The sequence below is a fragment of the Euwallacea fornicatus genome, chromosome 9 (genome assembly GCF_040115645.1).
Source record: "Euwallacea fornicatus isolate EFF26 chromosome 9, ASM4011564v1, whole genome shotgun sequence".
NCBI classification, from domain to species: domain Eukaryota; kingdom Metazoa; phylum Arthropoda; class Insecta; order Coleoptera; family Curculionidae; genus Euwallacea; species Euwallacea fornicatus.
This window is the reverse complement of record NC_089549.1, coordinates 853,212-877,744: the sequence shown is the minus strand read 5'-3', so window position 1 is coordinate 877,744 and position 24,533 is coordinate 853,212. Positions and strand designations below refer to the sequence as shown.

The following is a 24,533-nucleotide window of genomic DNA, read 5'->3' as shown; positions in this document are numbered from 1 at the left end:
ACATCATCAATGTTTTAAAAATCGATTCACGTCGTTTCGCAGTAAGCTAAAACTCTTAGAATTTTATAGAAAAGATTGCCGAAGGGCCACATTATTTACGCCTTGTGCTAGCAATTGTCTGGTTCAATATTGGCTCTGCTGTTAATAATCTTGCCACTTAACCGACACGACTCTGATTTAACCACAATCAACGCATTCCAGGTCACTTCAAACTTGTCCAACATTTGATCTCTCTACTATGACAAAAAAGTCTCAATTGGGTTAAATTTAATGGTCTTTAATAGCGTTTAATCACGCTTGATTGGTTTATTCTTCTATATAAATTACTTACCATTACCTTCAAAAATCTGGGATATGCAATTACCGCTAAACCTTCAGAAAAGGCAAAGAACGCCACAAAGCAGATGTAGCAAAGGAAAGATTGTCTATTATGATAAAAAAAAAGGGGCGTAAGTCAAGTGTAGTTCCATAAAGAAGTTCCCCAACTCGTATTACATGATTACATGCCTTTGAGTCTTTCCTTAAGAGATGGAAGCATATAGATGCAATTTTACGTGCTTACAACTGAAGGTTTTAATGACGCCGTGGTCTAGAAACTTTATTTGTTGGAAGCTAAATGAAACCAAATATTTGTCCCTAAGAACCCCTGATACCAAATGATAGTAACCACACACCAAGTGTTTTCAGTCCCTTTTCAGGGTCAAATGTAAGTTTGCACATCAGACGTGAAGTGTACAATTATGGCTTGTTTATTTGCTAATTATGTCGTTTTCAAGAAAATTTTAACATCATTTTTCAAGGCATTTCTTTGCCTGATCCTGGCCTAATCTGGGACATTCGTTCAATTTACAAACATGCTCAAATAATTTCTACAAATAAGTCAAAGTCTTTTTTGGCTGCATACTTGTTAAGGAATTTGACCCCAAATGGCCGATCCTACTTTCCGTAGTCATTTTTTTAGCATTCACCAGTAAGTAACGCAATCTACCATGGGTTTGATATAAACAAATGGCGGGCCATATGGAGAATTATTATTTTTAATTTACTCGTACGAGTTCATTCGATGGATAATAAGAAGAAAATTCTAAACAACAAATTAACGTATAAAGATAAAAAATAAAAGTAACCTTTGAAGGATTGCTCGAAACGGGAAATTACAGAAAATGCTTGAAAATTTTCAAGATTATCCAAATTTTTGACCCCTTTCTTGTTTATTTTTTGTTTTCGAACGAATTTTTGAGATTTTTTAGAATTCTCTACAGTAAAGTTAATAGTTTTTACTAAGTTTTTAGACGCCTCATAAAGGAAATTTGGAAATTCAAACCATATTTTACAATTCTTTTTAATTTCCCCTTTATTTTTTGAAATTTTGATTAACAAAGTCTGAAAAATAAAATTCTACAGGTTATGGAGCAAATATAAAGATTGTAGTCGAGTTAGGCGTATAAAATGTTCAGCAAATTACACCAGAGAACAAAACATTTTTTCAATTTGGTAGTCAACTTTAATCACATGAAATCAATTGAAATGCTTACATATGTATCTATTATTGACGTAAGGATACTTTACAGAATTGGTTAATAACTCGGGAGTTCTCTTACTAGACCTCTTAGCTAAAGTAAGCTTGCAGAAAAAACACAATCAGCTATTATCATCGCAACTTTTTCCTTTGCGGAATCTCAGAAATAACATTGAAATACCGTATTAAATTGGTATCCTCCTACCGGATGGCATTCGTCCATATGGTTGTGATGTCATTCAACGACTTCTTGTGCGTTTGCGATTTCTCTATAAACAGCCATAACCGTCGTGCTCTTCAGGAATGGCTAAAGTACCTTATGAACTTCTTGGAAGTTCTTCATATATGGTATCGACTTGTCATTGGGGCGATGACGCGTTAACATATTCTTCAAATGTCCCCGATTCAGTTCAAAGATCAACTTTCGAAAATTTCGTCAGTTATTTACTGATTAAATCCTTTCGTTTATCGTATCTAATTTCCATATCTGAAAAATAATGTATCAATTAAGGGGCTTTGAAAAGATTGCTTCGAGATCTGGGTTAATCCATTATATCCATACAATAGTTACGTCTTGTTAAAGAAATTATTATTCATGAGATTAAAATAATAGTTCTGGGATTGCTGTTGAATTACAGAAGGTTCCTTCAAGTTAAAAGAGGAAAGTGACCAATACAGTGACAAAATGTAACGGCTCCACTCGATCTTCGATTTGATTTCAAATCCAGTCCTGATCGACGTATACGAGGTGTTCTATGATGAGAGGAAAATATTTCAAGGAATGGCTCATTTGCAATAAAAAAAGGTAATATATAACGTGTCTTTATTGACGATAACGTTTACTAACAAAGGATATGCGGACAAAGTTTTTATGAATGAGTTTGTTAATGGTAATGCGTTTGAAGCTGTTAGGTCTAATCAACGTTGATTCCCAGAACGATAAAGTTCAACTCGTAGAACGGTTGTGTGAACCTACCAAACTTGGAAGGAAACTGGCTACTTTCCTTGTTTTCCCTTGCCCCCGCGAAGCCCAGGCCTCAAAAATCTAGATTTTTACGTTTGGGGTCATCTAAAATCTTAAGTGTATTCCCACCCATCAACTTCAAAGAAGAATTAATGTTTTCATATCAGTTAGTTAAACTCCACTTAAGTCATTTGTATATTTTTCTTATTACATTATTTATGTATTTCAGTAAATTTTTGGCCATCAATAAATTGTCTGCAATATAAAAATATTTAGGGTAATTTTCTAATGTCTCTAAAATTGTTGAAAATTGGATCATTAGCTACATGATATTCTTTATTGGAACCGAACTATATAATCATTCCTTGAAATGTTGCCCTCTCGTCATAGAACACCTTGCGGAAAATAAAGTCAAATCAAATATTTAAGCAACGATTAAGATTTGTTTGAACAAACCTGCCGCAATCCCCTGAAGATTCGAAGAAAAAATAACCTGTTACTTTAAGTTTTGAAGTACGTATTTGAAATTCAAAGTACTTCGGATTAACGATTACCATGCTAAGTAGCCACACTTACAGCAAAGTCTAATAAAAGATTCAGTTCTTTTGGTGCAAAGAGAAATTCTAGAATAAGAATGGTAGGCAATTGGAACCAAGCAGGTCAGTCGAGGTGACGTTAAAAAAATAACGTGAAAATGATCCCAACGGTCCCTGTAACACTTTCTCAAAAATTCACTGAAATCGCATAAACATTTCCAACAAGCAGATACAGACTGATATTCTAAGAGATGTTGGGTATGCAACAAAGCGTTCAAAATTCCTCAAGAAATTCGCTCGAAAAAGTACGAGGAAATTCGTGAAGATACCTATTTATTTCATAATAAAATCGAAAAATATTCTCTAAAAAATTTTCAAAATATTTAGAATATTTTCCAATAAAATTTCTAGCATCCTTCGAAATGCTTTTGGAATTACAAAAAATTATCTTAATATTGTCCTTAAATTTTTAAAAAATACTCTAATTCGTGATATCTTAATTTTTATTGTAATATTTTAATACTTCCCAAAAAAAAACAATAATCGTGGTGGTAAAATGGTTCTATTTCGGATAGCTACACGTTCCTAAGGAAATTAAATTTTTGAATTGGTGAATATCCACATATATCAAATTTCTAAACTGATTTTAGCCATTACAACAAGTAGCCACATGAAAAGCTTTTAGAAGTTTCAGAGTTCCACTTTATTCAATGCGATTTCCTTATCCCAATTTTCCTGATTATTATCACTGGACGTAAGATGAGTACTAACTACTGTGTTCTCTTTAGCATTTGCTTTAATCATTCAGCAAAGAAATTTACATTTTCATGCTCATGATCGCCAATATGACATTTTCATGAATCCACAGATATTATTTTTTTACAAGATTAAACCAAAACGTATATAATTTAAAACATATCTTTGCGCAGTAGGTAAAGTTTCGGTAAAGTATCAAATTTTACAGTCCCTTGTAGTTAAATCCCTAAATTGGCTGTCGCTTCGGTTTAACACCATAAATCCTCATTTAAGCACTTTAAAAGCAAAGAATATCTTCGTCCTAATTCGTCATTGTCGCTGTAGGTTATTTGAAAACACGGACAGTGACCGAGCTCTGGGTTCTACCAACAACACTTTTTTCCGGGTACTACACGTGACTACAATGCGCATATTACGCTCTGTGATCTTTTATTATAGCCATGTTCCCTCCAGGGTACTTCTTTTTACCCACTCTTATGGTGCGAGTCGAATTTCAGAGGTCACGCAAGGCTGCATTAACTCATGCCATCAAGTGAAAAAGTTAGAAAAACATTGAGTTCGGTTGATTAGAACATAATAGAATTTACATTATGAAATAAGGTTACACGATTGTAAACAGTTGTTACAAACTGCTGGCGAAAGGAGCACACTGGCCTGGATAGATTTATGAGCCTGATGGAGTTCTGAGTGGAACCTCTCGCTTGATTTGGGACTACATTAAATGAAATCGAAATTCAAGAAAATAAATTTCATTGATTATCTAATTAACAAAATGTACGATAACTTTTTGGGGGACTAACAAGCGATTAGCGTTCGTCAAATTTATGAATGCTGCCCAAAAATATAGAAAATTTGCTAATCAGTTGTGGTCATTCTAGACGTCTACTGAAAGGTGGAGACACTTTATTTTCTTCTAGTTATCATCTCATTCAGCAGTCCATATTACTATATTTTAACTCAGTTTTACGAAAAGTGTTTTTATGTTTATTAGTGACTCAAAAATTAAAATGTAGGCTTTTTAGGTCGATCAAAAATTGGGAACTTTACTTTCCTATTCGTTTATTTAATGTTATTAACTCAGTTTTGCAGACTATATCTTTAGGTCTTCACTCAATTAAAGTTAAATTCGTGTAAATGATGATCAGAGCATACCCAGCAGTGGCGTAAAAATTATGCGCACTTGCTGACGTTGACTTTTAGGTTGCTGTTTAAACGTTCCACCCTTAGAGTTGAAAATCCGACTCCTTCTGGATAAAATTTGTTTTCATTTTTTTAACAAAATTTTAAATAAAGTGAGTGAAAATCCGAGTTAAATGGTATAGTCAACGCACTAAAAAAAACTTACTAGAAAGAGCGGAAGAGAGAGTTTTTAATAATTTTTGATCAGTAAATTTCGCTGTATCGTCTCTGACATTCACTTCGTGAGCATTTCATTCTCTTAGCACCACTGGCTGCGTATGGCGAACACTCCAGTGCTACAACCTCGCCGGCATATAGTACGTTTACGTAGAACAAAACAAAACTCAACCGAGGAAGACTGAACGTCTGCGTTCATGACTCAAGTTCGTTCAGTTGATTTTCACGATCGTCGGGTGAAGTTGCGCGTTCTGCATTGATGCGCATCGCGACGCAGACTGCAGTTCACGTTCGGCGCGAATTATCATTTTCGAATTGAGTTTTGGAATTTAAAGGAAAACACTGTAAAGTTTGTAAATTATGCTTGATCTTGCACTTTAATGTCAGTGGCGGAAAAGTTGCTTTATCCAAGTTGTTTGATTTTGTGATAATTGGGTGGCAGAATTATGAATTATCCCTGAACGAATATTATATGTCAAATATGTATATATATTTTTATGGTATAATTTAGGGCAAAATTATCGAAGAAAAAAAACAAGCATGCGTCATGTAGTTTAGTTGATAACCTAGGACTTATTTCGCTATCAAAACATCAACATTAATTAGATGCACGATATGTTCGTCACATTGTATTATCAAATTTAACCTTGTTTACAATCAACATGTCGCGCTCCAAATTTAAATTTTAAATTATTATAGGAAAAATTATTTTTAACGCTGAGCTTAAGTCTTAATAGATCACACATAAATGTTGACGCAAGCAATTGTAGTTGAGAAATAAATTAAAGCAACGTAAGAGCATACGCGGCATACTCGTAATAAAGGAAAGAAAGAAAAATGGATATTTGAAAGCTTCATTTGTTCGATATTTGAAGATTTTTTGTCGGGAAATTTTATTTTTTACTAGTGGTCGAATTACAAACAGAAAAAAATGTTTCCAGCAGTTAAACGACTTTATATTAGACATTTTTGTAGAAAGAAAAACTCCGGGAGAAATTCTGAGAATTTCCATGCTTTAAAGGGATTAGGGTAGTTTGAACGCAAATGCAAAAACATCACTGTTAAATTCCACATCTAACGTGGCTACAAATAGAAACTGAATATTTTTGGCGAAATTAACTTTTCAAAATGATCAAAAACATACTTGTTGGAAATATTAATAGTCAAAATAGTATCCGTTATCAGCTATGGTCCATGCTATTTATCGGGTAGGTGATCGACGAGCTCGCAACGAAATCTTACCAGTTTTCATGAAAAATAGTTATCGAACCGTTTTCAAGAATCTTCAATTTTGAGGAAATGCTGATCAGCTAGATGAGACTGCATTGATTTGAATAGGTGGAAATAGCGAAGAGCCGAGTTTGAAGATCTTCCCCGCCTAAGAAGAAGAGTTTTTGGGTCGGTTTTTGCGGTATGCTCACAAGCATTGTCATGCAGCCATATTACTTAAATGATCCTTTTTCCTTCATAACTTTGCTTATTTTAATTATTTGGCCCTTGTGATGTCCGGCTCTAACAGATTGTCCATGTTCAGGAATTCGTGGTAAATGACTTCCTGCCAATTTTATTAGAGATGGTAAAATTTTCTTGGCGTGTACATTCGCTTCTGCAACTGGTGTGCATGGCTGGCCTGGATCAACCCATGCTTTTCTTCCCTTGGGATGGTCATACAAAGAATTTTTCCTTTTACTCCCAGAACGCAAGCTCATGTAGCCGTCAACTCTTCGATTTTTTTTGTTTTCGATTAGCTCGTGAGGATCGTATTTTCCTATTCTTTGAATCTTTGCTGTTACATCCAATTGAACCGAAATTGTTTGCTGAGTCACTCACAGTGTCCCTAACCGTTCAGCAAGTTTTTTTAAACTTGTTACTAATTTTCAAGTTTTTCGCTCTCAAACTTTGTTTTCTACACTCAGACTTGGATTCCCTTCAAGACAAAAACTTCCCCCACGACACTCTTTAAACCACCTCCTGACACTTTACGCACCAACGAGATTACCTCCCCAAGCTGAATCAATAATTTCTGTAGTTTCAGCAGTATTTTGCTTCAGTTCAAAACATTAATATTCTGAAATTTTGCCTGCAAACACTGAATAATTTTTATGGGCAACTGACACTTACGTCATATAGAAAGCAATCATTAGACCGCACATGCGCAAAATTATGAACCAATTGGATGTGCCTACGTGGGTTTTTCATTGCGGCCACCTCAGGTCCTTTTCGAGCACCTAAAAACTTTGAGAAAGTTTATGAGAGTTGGCACCTTGAAATGTTGAGGAACGTGCAAGAAATGTCTTAGTTGAAAGTTACGCCCTATTCTCCCCGCATTATCCTTTCCCGTCTTTAGTTGTAAGGTATAGAGATATTTCACTTCCATGTAAGATCTTTAGAGGAAGGGTGTTCACTGTATTTCTACCAATTATTGAAAACTATTCGATAAATTCAGAAATCACATACTGTGAACCGAAAGTGATACTTATTTTCAATTTCAGTCTGACTCACAAAATCATCCACGAGATGGGCTTGTGACGATTGTCAAATTAAATTATCGGATATTTACGCAATCTCTTTACCTCTTCAAACAACTTAAAACACATCTCCTAATCCCTTCTAAACCGGTATAATAACATCATCAGGTTTAATCAGCGATTTTCAAGCCTTTAATACATAAACCTGCACAACATCCTACAAAAAGGCAAGATAACTTGATATTACAAGTTCCAAAATAAACCTCAAGTACGGGAAGTGATGGTAAATGGTAAATTAGTCCCAGAAGTGATGCTCAAGAGGTATTGCCGCTATAGATAATGGCAGGTCTATTAGCTGTTCCTTTGGGCTGTAAGTGCCCGTAAAAGTGGAGTAATGCCTTCGTTTCTTTTGGGATTGAACACGATTTAGTTTTTGTAAATATCGGATAAGGGGGTTCCGATATTGAACTCCGTGAGAACTTTCTAATACGTACATAATTGTCACCGAGACCCAAGATTTTTCGCTCTAATTCCACATACATTCCAGACGTTTATTGCTCTAATTCCATTAAAGAAATTTGTAATGTAACGACCGTATAAATAAATGGATAATTATCCATCAGGCAAAGTATATTAGGGCAGACATAGTTCTTCCGGAATATGAAAAATTGCCATCTAATGAGTTTCGGCTGTCGGCCCAGCCCTAGAAAGTGATCATTATTACTTAGTGCCGAAATTTGCCATCATGTTTCATTACTTTCAAAGGAACTTCTATTATTGAGGAAACAGTTTCCTGATCTCGATCTACTGCGCACGTATGCATACTTTAATTGGTTGCTTAAAATTCATACCAACGTTCCGATCCTAATTGAAATAAACTGCACACTTTCCTTAGTTGATGTTCACATAGATATCATCTGCAATTTCCCACATGTTATTTAGATGAGTACGACCTACAATACAATTAATACTAAGCGCCTACAACGGAACAAGAAATGGCGCTCTTTTAAGTATGGGATGCACAGCTTAACTTGGATTTGAAGCTACTTACTTGATTCTAAATCAAGACAAGCTGCATGTATAAAATGTCAAGTCAAGTCGAGTTATTTCGTGTGGGCATGTACTTGACCACTCAAGTAGACAGTGTGTCCATTTGGACTTCCATGAACCTATTGGCAAAATCATACAGAAATCAGTTACAGGGAAGAATATGAGACTAATGAAGGTGAATTTTAAAATTAGTGACAAACCTGCATGATGTCCCAAAAAGGAGGAGCGTCAATAGGTCTACCTGCATTTTCTTCATATGATAGAATATTCTTTTGAGCTTCTGTTAGTTCCTAGACTTCTTTATCCTGAGATGCAGTGACCACCTAAAGCTGTGACGTTACAAACGAAATTTTAGAGATTCGCAGTACCGCACAAAAAAATATATCGCGGTCAGCTTAAGTTAAATTTTGATCATTTTAGAATAGATTTTTATGCAAAATCTCCTTAACAGGCGCGAACACTCATTTAACCAAAAATAGATACAGGGCGATCGCAAAAATTATTTCAATTTTTACATTTTTAACTTTATTGATTTCTTCAAATAGGATGGTGTGATTTTTAAAACACAGGACAAAAACAATCAGTTTTTTTCATTTTAGTACAAAATGATGCCACTGAACACCCTGTATTTATTGTTCATTAAATGAGTATTGTTGCCTGCTAAGGTGACTTCTAAAAAAGTTCGTATTAGTAGAATTCCATTGTCCAATTGAATCAAGTAAGGATGTAACTGCTCTATTTTTTTGAACTATTTTAGTCGACGAATCCGTACGTTTAACAATTTATACCCAAAAAAGTTTAGTTCAACAAAAGATAAACGATTATTTTTACCTAAGAAAAACCTGAAATACAACAAAATAAACAAACAAGCAAGTTTAAGCATTACGTAAACTTGCTAAAAAGGATAAAATCAACATCGACCCACTCAAATCATCACATTAAATTAATTCTGCCTCCCACGGTATTTAATCTCTAACATGTTATTCAAAGTTATTGTTACTAGCTCGCTATTAGCAACTATACGTACAGGGTGTCCCAACTCATTTTAGACAAAAACATTCGATATCACCGTCCGTACAAGTACGTGCTCCAATAAAAGATATGAAACAGAAAGTTGATGAATGAAGGCTAAAAATGGTGTTTTATATATGCATGTTTCCTCCCCGAAGCGGAGATAAATTAACTTTTGCCACCCTGTAACTGCGCTACCGAACGATATCGGATACATGCTTATTTCAACTTGTTCCTTCATTTAGTGTTTGATAATGCATCCCTGAAATGGTGCAGTATGGTTCTGGAACCCCCCTGTATAAGTAAATGCCTACTAAAAACAGCTTGCACAAAGGTGACGATATTGTGTGTTATAGTCTAAATGGATCTGGACACCTTATATGCAGTATAGTTCTCTAAAACAGGCGACCACCAACACTTACATTAAAATAAATAAAGTGCAAGAAACCAAGTTCTAAAAATTTCAACAATCACTGAAGAGTCCAAATCCAGGAATACCATAAATGCCTCCAGCATCCACCCAAATGCTAGCATCACCACCTTCCGCAATTCATGACGGTTTCGCAACCATCCGTCGCCCTCGAATTGGACTACCACGAAAACCGCCCCGACCTCCTTCCCTGGCCAGTGTTCCAGAAGATTCCAGAACTTTCGATAGATTAAACAACGTTAACGGGTTCAATTACGCGACTATCGCGCGGAGTACCGGGTTAAGAAATGGTAGTGATAATATAGAGGTCTTTGAAGAATTCAGAAAGAATATCAATGGCTTGGAAAATGAGGGGGTGTCGCCTACATCTCCCATTGGAAATCCTAACATACCCTGGTGGGAGTTGGCAACTAAGAAGAGCAAGTACAGGTCGTGTCCGCAGTTGGATTGGCACACAGTTAGTATGGTTTTGAGAATACTTGATATTAATTAAGCAACTAGGCAAACTAGGGAATAAAGCTGGAGCTTAGTTTAGCCAAATGATTTATTTTAACATTTTATAGGATGTTTATCTCAAATTTGCTACATCAGTTCTTTGTAGCTTAGTTCGATTTCACATTATTAAACATTCCACATGGTTAGTGAGAGTATACAAGGCGATGTAGTCCCCGGTTGTCCGTAATTTTTTGCCCATCCAAAACTGTTTTAAGGACGAAAATTTCTATAATATTTTCCTCTTAGAGCAAAGTTGAAGAACGATTTCACTGATTTTGTCTACACACTTAACTATCATCCTGTATTCTCGTATAGTGAAGCGTGTATTGTAAATCCGAAATTAGGCTTCTGCCGGATGAACGAAAATAGCCTCATTTAAGACACTTGTTGCAAATAAGAGCTGAAGTGAGTTCTTATCCTCCTTCGCTCAAGTGTAAAACAGCTAATTTATTCCACTTAAAAGATGCATAATGATGTGCTGTAGCATCCACATTACTCATATACTATAATTGACTTAAATGTACGCTTTCATTGCCGTTCAAATATACTAGTGAAGGGAGCGTGAAAATGCACAAAATTTCGATTCTTCCGCAAATGCCTCCTTCTATTATCAGCACAGGTATGTTTGAATGCTACTAGCAGGTATTCGAATGGAAGACAGTTTCTTCGGGTAGGCTTCTGCTAATACCACTTTAATCCCTTCACAATTCTTCGATTAAAGCTCTAAAGGGAAATAATTTAGAAGTTCTAGGAGGAAATGAGGAAAAATTCGCAGAGAAAACGTCTTGGACAATTGAAATTTGAGTACACGTTATAAAGAATTACTCGCATACAGATGATATAAAATAGGTAAATGGGAGATAATTTAGCGTATGCAAACACGGAGTTCCTAAGATTGATTAGATTATCGAAAACGTTATTATCGTTTAACAATCATAACAACATACATGTAATAATGCACGTATCTTCAGTTAGGATGAATATCTCAGCATGTGAGGCCGTGGATATTCCAGTTATCGATATTGCAAAGATACTGGTTGTAAACAGTACATTTTCGGTTAATGGTCAATAATTCATCTTAAAACCCTGTACACACCACGTAATTGAATAGCAAATAAAGCTAATGGGATGTGTTTTACATTGTTTACTGATAATTTACGTTGGTGGCCTTGGTGCTGGGACAAATTCTCAGTGTGTCTCTTAAATTAAATTTTTTCTAAATCCGTTTACGCAGAAGAGATCGCATTTGGTTCAAGGCTCTAAAGAAAAGTGACGAAATGGGAGTGTTTTACTAAATAGTATAGTACTAGTTGCACATACTTCCTGCCCACACGGGTCTACCACGTAACACCAAACATTAATAATGAAGCAATCGTTGTAAATTTAAAGGTGAAGTCAGTGATATTGGGTTCAGTTACGAATTTATAGTTTGTTTTATAAATAATAACAATGTGCGGGATGCTCCAAAAATGTTATATCAAACTCACGGAGGTCATAGGAGACATTGCGGCGAAAAATTTTTGCATAGAAACCTTTATTCGAAAATAAGCCGTTTTGGCTCCAGAGTTCATTTTTGTTCCAAAGACATGTCACTTAAGTGAATGGAACAAAAAAAAAACAAACAAAATTAACACCTTCTGTCTCCTCTGTTTTATTAATGCCGGCAATTAAAATGTTTTTACGGAGATACAGGATGGCACGTGGTGTCAACATGACGGCGCACCTGCACATTTTCCCTACTGTGCAGAATCGCCTAAACCAATATTTTTACGGGCGATGGATCGGAAGAGGCGGACCTATCGGGTGGCCAGCGCGAAATCCCGATTTGAGCCTTTTGGATTTTTTCTTCGGGGGTTATATCGAGCCGTTGGTGCATGGAACTCCTGTAGCCACCCAAGAGGTAATTGTTGGGAGGAGTTATGTCAGACTCTCATTTCGCGCGGCAAGATCCGACCATGTTGCAACGGTGGCGCGATGCAATGGTACAAAAAACAAATTTATGCATCGAGGTTGTGGGTGGTCACTTTGAACCTTTATCATCAAATTTTTTGCGTTACCTTTAATAAAAGTTAATTAAATATCAAAAATCTTTTGGCAGCAACGAGTCAAACTATGCTTTTGAACGAAAATGGCTCTGGAACTAAATCGGCTCATTTTTTACTAGACGTTCCTATGCTAAAATTGTTCAGCGCAATGTCTCAGATAACTTTCTTACGTTTGGCACGACTTCTTCGAAACATCCTATATAATATGTGACTTTGCCCAGCATTAAAATTTCTCTGTTGAATAGGTTTATAATATTAAATATAATATTGATCGCTCGTTTTACCGTTCTTTTTGCACCACCCACGGACTGCTACTTTGCGCCCCCTAAATTCAGTTTGGTAACTCCAACATCCACTGGGAGGGAATAAATGTAGGGTGGTAACTGCCGCCGACTTTGAGAACCAAGCGTTGTTATAAGAGTTATAAAAGTAAAGGATGTCCAGCATAATGCGGAAAATTTTCGTTGGGTACTTATTCCTTAGTTAGTAGTGTACACGTTTAATTACAACTCAGTTGTGTACGTACTTGCAACGAAAAGTTGTTTCCAATTTCCATTGTTAACTTATGTAAGTTTGAACTCAACGTTCTTGCGCTTTTGTGTGTCAACAATTTCGTGATAAAAATCTAAAACAGGACCTGAAATTAACTTCATTATCTCCACTAAACATCTATCCTAAAAAAACGATGATGTTCCCATCGGTCAATTGAACTAAGGGGCAAAATCTCAGAAAAATTCAAAATTTAGTGGAGATCTAGTCAAGAAAAGGAGCGACTGCGGAGGCAGATAAATTATCGTAAGAAGAAAATCAACTATGAGACCTGCGAAATGAAGAGTAACTCCCTTAATTACCTTTCGAAGAGAACTTTCTTCTCGAAGGTCGCACAAATCTTTAAAAACACCCTTCATATGAAAATCTGATGGTTTCCGTTCTTCGTTACAGCCCTCGTGGTACGCACTAGTGAAAGGACCTGAATTTTTTTTTAACCTTATACAGGCTGTCAAGGACTTTGATCGATTCGTTGATTACTGCTTTAACTAATTGTTTTTATTTCTACCAACTGCTCAAACCACTCCCTTTCCACTAATCATATTAGAAATTATATTCTAAAACTCAGGCAAAAACGAAAATCACCCCATCGTTCAGTCTAGCCTAAACACCCTTAGGGACACGGACACACCTAGCTTAGAAGAGGTTTTAGGGTATCAAACGAGGGGTGAACATTTAATTTTTTCTCAACGTCACCCAGGATATAATATGCAGCATTAATCCATTATGGATATTAGGTCTAGGGGAATATAAACCATTATATAGGGGTAGCTGTTAATGAACCTTATTCACGGTCTTTTTTTCCTTCCACATACAGGTAGAGGGGAAAAGAAAAAAGTGATATTAATCTTTATTGCATACTTGTGGGGCCTGAATGGTCTTCAAAGTATAAAAAGGTACCATTTGGGAGTTGGCACCCATTGAGAATTGCGCGTAATACATAATGCATGTAGGCAGTCGCCATTTAGGACATACGTTCAGTTTTTTGCGAATAATAACCGGAAACAACGAGGTTTAATGTAGAGATTTTCCATGTATAGAAAGTTGATGAGAATTTATGTCTAGGATTATTTATAATAGAGAAAAATACAGAATTTGAGCGATGCTCATAGAGGGAGGATTATAATTATGTCGCAATTATCTTCTAAGTGGGGTGCGAACCAACCCCCCTCTTCATTAAAAAAAAATATAGCAAAATTGTTTGATTAATATTTCATAGATGAGCAACTGAAGTCTATATGTACGTTTTTCTTTCACAAGGAAAATCTTTAAGAGACATCCAATCTGGTGTCCTGTCGGCTAGATAGTGCGAGGTCCGGAATGTCCCCGTGGAATATACGTATAATCAAAACCGAAAGGTGTCCATAATGTATCCTGTTAGTTGTTGCATCCTTGTACCCGATTGATGTCTCTTTGTTTTGCTCCTAATTTTTTTCCTATATTACAGAGCCCTGTTTGGTAGAGAATTTTTTATTTCTTCTTTATTTCTTTAGTACCGCTCCTCTTTGGAAATCGGTTATTCATCTTGTACAGCACGTACTGTTATTTCTTTTTCTTTTACAATTGCAGAAATGGCCTTGCTGCAGCGGTTCCATTTTATCTTGTTCTCTGGCGTCCCGTTGATCATGGATTCTGGAGTTAAGGTTTCCATGCACGCGATTAGCTCTTCCTTCTGTTGTTAGAAGATGAGGCAGTGAAATGTGCCATATTTCGCGATGTAACTCTATAGGTGTGTTCTAAGTTTCCTTAAAAAATATCAGTGGACTGAAACGTTAACTGGAGGACTTTTGGCCCTTACTGTGTCAGATCTGCAGGATGTTGGGTACAGGTGGCTGCTAGTATTTCCGTCTCTCCCATATACTTTTAGGTTCTTGATTTGCACGAGAAACTTATTTTCTGATCCCGAAATTATACAAACTCTTGCAAACTAGAAATCTTCAATTCCAGTTAGATCCCTCTAATATTCGCCGTTCTGGTTGCTTCCAACACAAGAAAGCAATAACGCGGTTTCTGTTTTGCTTGTAGCCTGTAATGATACATTTTTATTAGGTACTTAATTATAAAGTACACATCATGAGCGAGTAGAAGCCTCGACGCGTGTTCGAAGCCCGCAGCTGCTTTTCTTGTTTGTTTCATAATGCTGAACATCAGAATTTTATGTTCTTATAGGCCTTGTGGCCGCCAACATGAAAAAGAATAGAATGAGACCAACTTAAAGAAGCCCATTCTTCGTCTGTCTACGCATGTAAATTCATCGTATGAAAAATGCTGCTTGCGTCATTGCATTATAATCAGTTCCATATGAATTTCAGAAAAGTGGTCAAGTGATGGTCCTAAAGGCACCATTACGTAAGTTCCTGAGACTTGGAAATAATGCTCATGGAATACCGGAAAATAATATTGAGGTTAATGCCGATGCCTAATGCTAAATTAAAATCATGTACAATGTGGTTCAAAGACATAGCGATAAAACTAGCTTTAAAGTTGTAATAAAGTAGCAATTCAGTCAATATAAAATTAATTTATGAGGGGTAAAACGTTGTTTTAAAGTCGTATAACCATTATTTATTGTTTTATTATTTTTAAGTAGGTTCGCTTCCTTGCTTTCTGGTGTGCGCGTACTTCCATGAGGTATCGCAGCTTAAATTACTTACACTGTTAAATGCACTTATTAAGATATGATACTTTAATAGGAAAGACTTAATACGTGTGTTTAATGTTATACATCTTGTGTAATTAATTTTATGTGAACCGTTAGAAGCAAAGCTAAATGTATGATATTTGTAACTACCCAGTCGTATAGGATTTCAACAGTCACAGATTCTATTTTCATTTTTGAGACCGACATGAAATTGCCAAATTAAATTTTTCGTCTCCAAAATAAAACACATTTAAAATTTAACAATTCCTACTTTGGTTCTACCAAAAACCAAGAGTAATCAAGTCTAGGTAACAGATTAGAAAATGAAAAAATAAATTAAAATTTCCCTTGGCGTACGAGCAAAATTTTCTAAAGAATTTTGTGGAGCGAGACCTCAGAAAATTACCACCCTGTATGAAGTAGGTGCTGCATTAAACAGTACTTGTTAACCTAATACGCATTTAAAATTTGAAAGCTTTTCCCGTACTAGATTTAACGCAATGAAATAAAAACCTAATTTTGTCTTTATTTTGTACTAGAGAATACGTAACACAACACCCTGTACTGCACTGAATGAATTACGTTAGAACTAATTCATTCATTAAATTGCAAGCAAAGATTAGAACCAGAGTATTATTGTTGTCGCACTTCACGGCAACATGCTAAAAAAGGACAGAGCGTTAACCTTAACCGGTATCAGTGTTAGATGACATTTGCAATCAGCATTCGTTGGCTTTTTTTCTTTTCATGAATGGCGCAGTTTAGAACAAAAAGGAATTTTGATGTAGAACTTAATTCCGTGAACTTTGAACAAAGATCATGATTCAAATACTGATCACGTAACTTTATCGAAACACCAGAAAGTAACTTTTACTCATAAAATAAGGTGCAATTAAATGAAAAAAAAGACACAAATTACATCATACCACACCCTGCTGTCCTATCCAATTTCTATTTATAAGGAGTGCCCTTGCTGCATGCGCCTATTTGTGTATGTAATTCGTTAGCGGTTACATTATGTTACAAAGTCGTATCGCCTTTTGTTTGCTTGTTTGAGCCTTTATTTACATGGAAAAAGCCTCCATTACAGGAATAGTTTCGAACAACAGGAGATTGATCATGTAGGCAAATTGACAAGTCGCGGAAATACTACTGTTACACTTATTGTTTGAAAAGTTGTTACTTCGTATATTGTTGTTAGAATTGTTTATGTGTAGTGTAATCTAATTAGCTTTCAATTACTGTAAATGATTGCAATTTTTTTACCTTCCAAGATATCATGAGATGTGTCCGTTTCTTTCTTTTTTTTTAATGAGACACTCTATATACTTTTAGCTAGATAAGTAGGTAGGGTGGATCTGTTAAAAGTATAAACGCCAATATCTTTAAAATTGTGTTGACTATAGAAAAGTCCAAAAACACGTCTACCGTAATATGATGTTGCTGATTTCACTACTCTCAGCCACCCAAGTAATTTTTTTATGGCACGGGCATGGTTGCGAGATATCTTTGGAAAGCATTTTCAATAAGCTTTTCAATGGTATCAAAGTTGTTGGAATTCCACCCCCACATGTATCCAATGATGCCTAATGGTCAAATGAACCATACTATACCTAATTAAAGATTTCCTTTCAGGCCCATGTAGTTTCCGCTTTTGAGCAAAGCCTGACCTCCATGACCCAAAGACTTCAACACCTGACAGCCACCTCGGAGAAAAAGGTTGACTTTAGTAAAAAAAAAAATCGTTGGAAACCAAACTTACACAACGCTTTTTTCTTCATCGATAGGACAGTGAACTCCAGGACCTTCGGCAAGCAATGGATGCCCTTAGGGCACAATCCATCCAAGCAGGTATCGGATCCACCTTGGCGAGGCAACCTAGTTCGGACAGCGTCTCCAGCCTCTCCTCTGCATGCTCCTTAGACAAGCAAGAGAAGAAGAAGAAAAAGGGTTGGCTGAGAAGTAGTTTCACCAAAGCCTTTTCACGCAATGCCAAAGTTACCAAAGTCCAGTCCAGTCATAGCGAGGGAGAGAATGATAGGCAACACAGCCCTCTGCCTCCGGCACCCATTGATCAGGGGCAGGAGGTGGCAGAGTTGCAGAAACAGTTGAGGGAAAAAGATTTGGTGTTGACTGATATCCGGCTAGAGGCCTTAAGCTCTGCACATCAGTTAGAGAGCCTCAAGGTGAGTAAAGATTGATTTTAAAATTTCGTTTTAAGACTTTTTTTCTTCCAGGACACAGTAATGAAAATGCGGAGCGAAATGTTGAGCCTCAAACAAAATAATGAACGTCTCCAGAGAATGGTGAGCGGATCCGGTGGATTGCCATGTGGAGAATTATCTTCTGAGGTCCGGTCAAATTCTTCTTTGGACGCATTAAGCGACTTGATACCAGCAGATGAGCCCCCTCCAGAGGTTGAGAGCGATGGAAAACGGATAGCGATTGCTGTCTACCTAGGTCAGCCTCAGAGCTTTGACCGGTACTATTCCGAGCACTATGGGTACGATGGCAAAGAAACCAACAACACTACCTCTGAGATTTCTATTGCATACACTAACGTGGGAGCGTCCACGCTATGGGGGCAACTGGACAATGCTGTGAGGAGGGCTTTTAAGCAGTATGTAGCTAGACTGGATCCGGGGGGAGGTTTGGGGCTGGGGAGCGACTCTATAGCTAGTTATAAACTGGGGGAGGCTGAGAGGAAACCGGATACGGGGCCCCCAGATTTGTTGCCTGTTGGATATGCTGTAGGGCGGGTGTCATCAGTGCACGTGGTGAGTTATCTAACACTTCTGAGGAAAAAAGAGAGCATAAACGGTACCAGTTTCAAATGCCTCCTGCATATTCACGACCATGAATCTTCACAGGGGTAATTGTGATGACTACCGATTACGATGTAAAAGTTTGTGTCTTTTATTAGGTTCTTCAGCCAGTTGCAGCCTTAGCCTTCGAGGCGTTGATACCAAAAGGGGTAGCACAAAGGCTTGTGTCTTTGCTAGCCGAACACAGAAGACTGGTGTTATGCGGAGCTCCCGGAACGGGAAAAACCCATTTAGCCACAAGATTGGCTGAGTTCCATGCACAAAGCTTGGGGAGAGATCCGCAAGAGGCCGTAGCAACCTTTAAGTATGTCTCGCATCAGTAGTTAACTTATCAGAGGGACTTATGAAACTAATTTTTCAGCGTCGATAACAAATCCGCCAAAGAACTTCGCCAATATCTACAGCACTTGTCCGAACAAGCAGCCGCTGGTGACCACAACGTTCTTCCTTGCGTCGTAGTGTTGGACAACCTCCATAAAGCCGGACCTTTAGCCGATGCCCTAGGAAGTCTACCCAGGAACTTGCCCTGCTTACTGGGAACCATGGCGCAAAGCTCCTGCTCAGCTACAAGTTTGCAGCTGCAGCATGGCTTTAGGTGGGTGCTGGTAGCTCCTCACATGGAACCAGCCAGAGGCCTCCTTGGACGGGTTCTTAGAAGGCGACTTGCAGCTTTAGAGTTGGAGCAAGGGCCCCAACCCGAGTTGGCAGCCATTTTAGGATGGCTACCCAGAGTCTGGCAACATCTGAATGCTTTCTTGGAGACGCACAGCAGTGGAGATGTAGCGATTGGACCAAGACTTTTCTTAGGTAAAATATTTTTTTCACTCACTATTTCGGCCACATTTGAAACCTTTTTACCATGCAATGATTTTTTACACGGTAGGTTGCCCTCTTGAACTGGACGCTGCTCGAGCCTGGTTCGCAGATGTCTGGAATTACTCTTTAGCTCCATATCTACGCGAAGCGGCCCGAGAAGGTCTCCAGCTCTATGGACGGCGCTCTTCTTGGACCGACCCTGCCCAATTTGTGCTGGACACGTATCCCTGGCCCGGGGCACCCCCTCAAGGCCTAACTACCATTACCGCCAAAGACGTAGGCCTAGAGACGAACCCCAATGCACAAGCAGAAAACGAAGGCGATCCCTTGTTGAATATGCTTATGAGGCTGCAAGAGGCTGCAAATTATTCGAGTCCCCACTCAAACGATTCGGATTGCAATAGTTTGGATTCCAATTTGGCTCAGACGGGGACTGAGAGCGTCTCCTAAATTTTATAGAATAAAGTGCCTCGGATTTCGAGTTAGAAGTGTATTTATGAGATATTTGAATATAATTTCGTTCGCCGTATTGGGTAGGGTGGGAATTAGGAGTTACAATAGCGATAATGGTTTAATTATGAGATACAGAGACCCCCGCGTTTGGTTTTACGTAATCATTAGTAGCAATCATTATTGGAATTTGCAAAAAGCCATTAGAGAATATTTAAAGAAAGTACTCAAAAACCGTTTAACTTATACGAGGCGATTTCGAACTATGGAATCAAAATTCTAGGAATTATTTAGTGCAACAATTGAATATATTTGAGTATTAGAGCCTTATAGCCGGAAATGTCTTGCTAAGGTGCTACGGCCACTACTACGAAGACAGTAATATGCAAAAATGTGTTTTATAAAATTTTATTTTAATTTGTTTCTGCAAAATAACACCACATTCGTTCTTCAAAATACCGCTCTTAAACTTAAATGCGGTTATTTAAATGATGTATATACAGGATGTGACATAAGTAGAGGTTTTCCTTTTATCACGACAAAGACCTCAAAACACTAAGCAATATTTTTATATAACATTTTTTCGAAATCTTAAAAACAACCGAAATATGCGCCTATAAAAGTTTTAACAAGTACTATATCTTTAATTACTACTCACTTCGGGACTAGCTACAAAAGATATTCGAAATTGTCTCCATTGGTTTCATTTGCACAAATTGTCGCTTGTCTTATCCACGATTCTGTGCATGCTGTTGAAACAGATGGTTTTCCTCTAATTATTTCTGTACTGTTTTCTATCCGTTCACGCAATTCTTCCACTGTGTTAATTTCATTCGTAAATACTAAACTTTTCATGTAACCCCACAAATAAAAATCGCATGGATTAAGGTCAGGTGATCTTGCGGGCCATCTTATTGGTCGATTGAGGCTTTTCCACCTGTTATGCCGGCCCAAACATTAAAAGACAATCTCTGCTGGAAATTAGTTCGGCGAATAACGCGAGAATTTTCCATTGCCCATACGTCCGTATTTCTAAAACTATTTATTCCGTTACGTTAAAAAATTAATTAATTCGTTATCAAAATACACTTAAAGAAATTTTCATTACGAGCGTTTTCTTGTAAAAATCACTCACAAAAGTATACTCTTGGGAGATGGTCTTGTGGCATTAACGCTTGAACTCGTTGCACGTGATAGGGATAAAATTGGTTTTTATTTACAATTCTCTACACTGTCATGTGAGATGTAGGAACTTTCTCTGCGATTCTTCTAGTAACGGTAGTTTGATTGTCCTGAGCGATATCTAAAACATGCTCCTCAATGGGTGCCATTCTAAGTAGCCTAGGTCTCCCAGCATGTCCACCATGCATTGCTGTTAGGTTTCCGGTTTCACGAGATCTTCCAACAAAATAAACACATCTACGGACTGCAGGATGATGTTCTTCCCGGAAAGCGTTCAGTATACAACCGCGAAGCTGCGATGGCAGTGACACTCCTCGTATATCAGCAACATGTCCGCCAATTCGTGATTCGAGTAATTATTGGCCTTTGTCAATTTTTTATTAGTATCAATAGTGATTGTTTATCAAAATAACACCTGGAGCTCAACTTCACGACTGATTTTTAGAACTGCGAGAATAAATCGCATAAAAACAGTAAACATTCAATGTTTTTTGAGCTTTTTGCAATAGCTGATAATTTTTTGTGAGACATTTTATGTCCTTTACATTGAATTGCTCTTTTATGCAGGAATGGATTTAGATCTTATACAAAAATGTATTAAAACTCATTTGTGCATATTGCTTAGTTTTTTAAGGTCTATGTCGTGTTAAAAGGAAAACCCCTACTTATGTTACACCCTGTAGTTTCTGTGAACTTGACTAAAATTTTGATAATCGTTTAATGAAAGTACTAAAACTTTATTGCTGTTCTAAATAATTGCTAGAATTTTAATGTCATAGTTTAGAATTACTCTATATACATATTTCTCAACTATCGTAGACTGTCCATGAGGTGCATTTTGTGTATTTCCATAACGTTTTAAAGACAATTCAATTCTACTAAAAATTTACTTTAGAACTCTGTAATAAAGAAACATAACACCGCGACTATAACCAAGTGCTTGTATTTTTGACTTATGGTGTATGTATTACGAAGGGTTTCCTATTAAATTATACCAGAATAATTAAGAAGTGAACCTGAAATGTTTATCTCAATGTAAGTCATAAAAACTATATTTTGAGAAATATACATCTAACTATCTACGTATATTGTAGAAAGTAAGCTTTTATATGCCTTTTTTGTGCAATTTTCTATGTAAAAATAAAGCTCATTGTTACATGTTTACGCTTTATAGGCCTGGTGGTTACTAGGAAATATCGTCACTTTGTATAAATAATATACTTGTAAATTAATGTTCGAATCAAACAAAAAGGGAACTGCGAATTCATGGAAAAGATCTGCCTGATAGGGGTTAATTTAGCTATTTTAATTTGCTGTGGTTAATGAGTATTTCTGGTCAGGAAAACAACTATTTATTGTAAATATTTTACTACTTTAATAATAATATATTGTGCAAATTAAATAATTTCTGTTTATAACGTTTATATTTATCATAGTAATTTTATACAAATTGTAATATAAGAACGGCCAATAAATTATTTATCATGATTTAGATCTATCTATAATCTAAAAACGTTAAAATGAAAAATATTTTAGTCATCAGAAATATTTTTTCTTTGTCACAGAATAGTATCACAATATCTCGTGCCAACCATTTCCTTTAGTTGCTCCTGATTGATCTTCTACAAATCAATTTGCTTCATTCGTATATGCACACTTACACCCACATAAAATTAAAATTAAGAAGCTCTTTCATTATTTAAGAAAAGTTAATTTATTGTGGCGCATCAATACTATACAACAGCAAAATTCTACAACTTTTTTTGACGGTTCCATCTACAATCTGCCAGCGTAAATAGTATATTTTCAGGAAAAAATTCCTGTAATTTTTGGCTGACGCCATCTGTACTTCACTTACGCAACTAAAGTTTTTCCACGAAAAAATTCTTCTAATTTCTGGGTGGCGCTATCTGTACTTCACCTACGCAACTAAAGTTTTTCACCGAAAAAATTCCTGTAATTTCTGGGTGGCGTCATCTGTACTTCACCGACGCAACTAGTGTTTTTCCCCGAAAAAATTCCTGTAATTTCTGGGTGGCGCCATCTGTACTTCACCTATGCAACTAAAGTTTTTCCCCGAAAAAATTCCTGTAATTTCTGGGTGGCGTCATCTGTACTTCACCGACGCAACTAGTGTTTTTCCCCGAAAAAATTCCTGTAATTTCTGCGTGGCGCCATCTGTACTTCACCCAACCAGCTAGTGTTTTTCCCCGAAAAAATTCCTGTAATTTCTGCGTGGCGCCATCTGTACTTCACCCAACCAGCTAGTGTTTTTCCCCGAAAAAATTCCTGTAATTTTTGAGTGGCGCCATCTGTACTTCACCTACGCAACTAGTGTTTTTCCCCGAAAAAATTCCTGTAATTTCTGCGTGGCGCCATCTGTACTTCACCCAACCAGCTAGTGTTTTTCCCCGAAAAAATTCCTGTAATTTCTGCGTGGCGCCATCTGTACTTCACCCAACCAGCTAGTGTTTTTCCCCGAAAAAATTCCTGTAATTTTTGAGTGGCGCCATCTGTACTTCACCTACGCAACTAGTGTTTTTCCCCGAAAAAATTCCTGTAATTTCTGCGTGGCGCCATCTGTACTTCACCCAACCAGCTAGTGTTTTTCCCCGAAAAAATTCCTGTAATTTCTGCGTGGCGCCATCTGTACTTCACCTATGCAACTAAAGTTTTTCCCCGAAAAAATTCCTGTAATTTCTGCGTGGCGCCATCTGTACTTCACCCAACCAGCTAGTGTTTTTCCCCGAAAAAATTCCTGTAATTTTTGCGTGGCGCCATCTATACTTCACCGACGCAACTAGTGTTTTTCCTCGAAAAAATTCCTGTAATTTTTGGCTTTCGCCATCTGTATTTGACTCAAGCAACTAATGTTTTTCCCCGGAAAAATTCCTGTAATTTTTTTTGGTTTCTCCATCTACACTAAACTGATTTAAATATTATTTTTTCCAGAAAAAAATCTTTAATTCTTTTTTTGCTTCATCTAGTTACAGTTAGCCAAGCAAGTAGTTGTACTATGGAGGAATCTATTCTTGTTGAACTAGTGCTGCTTATGGTATTTAAGTGGTGCCACCAGTAAGGGAAAAAAAAAGATGTTGTACATACCTGAATACTCATATACTCTTTAAGAATTTTTTAAACTTCTAAAAGCAGGACGTCTATAAAAATGATTGTTTATATGTCTTTTCAAACAATCAATAACAAGGGCCATTTCGAACAAGCTATTGGAATCTTGAATGCAAAAAGATGGTGTTAGTAAAAAAATATATGCATATATGGATTTCAGTGAGTTCCTCCACTTTTTTACATATCATTTACTAAATACTTATTAAGTTTGAGTGAGTGAAACTCCGACTTCTTCCTCATATCACATATTTATCCCTCGATGCTACTAATTGGCAATTGTGATAAAATCTATCTTCACTGGATAAAATGATAAA

At 36.8% G+C, this 24,533-nt stretch overlaps 1 protein-coding gene across 1 annotated transcript in view; it reads left to right on the top strand.

Moving 5' to 3' along the window:
• The window catches only part of sick (sickie), a 72,554-nt gene extending 49,973 nt beyond the window's left edge, over nt 1–22,581 (top strand). The window contains exons 20-25 of the mRNA XM_066286134.1: nt 17,456–17,539; nt 17,608–18,006; nt 18,058–18,597; nt 18,744–18,949; nt 19,007–19,452; nt 19,529–22,581. Of these exons, the coding sequence (XP_066142231.1) occupies nt 17,456–17,539; nt 17,608–18,006; nt 18,058–18,597; nt 18,744–18,949; nt 19,007–19,452; nt 19,529–19,911 (2,058 nt within the window). The 3' untranslated portion in view covers nt 19,912–22,581. The remainder of the gene's footprint in view (nt 1–17,455; nt 17,540–17,607; nt 18,007–18,057; nt 18,598–18,743; nt 18,950–19,006; nt 19,453–19,528) is intronic.
• Nucleotides 22,582–24,533: the final 1,952 nt, after the last annotated feature.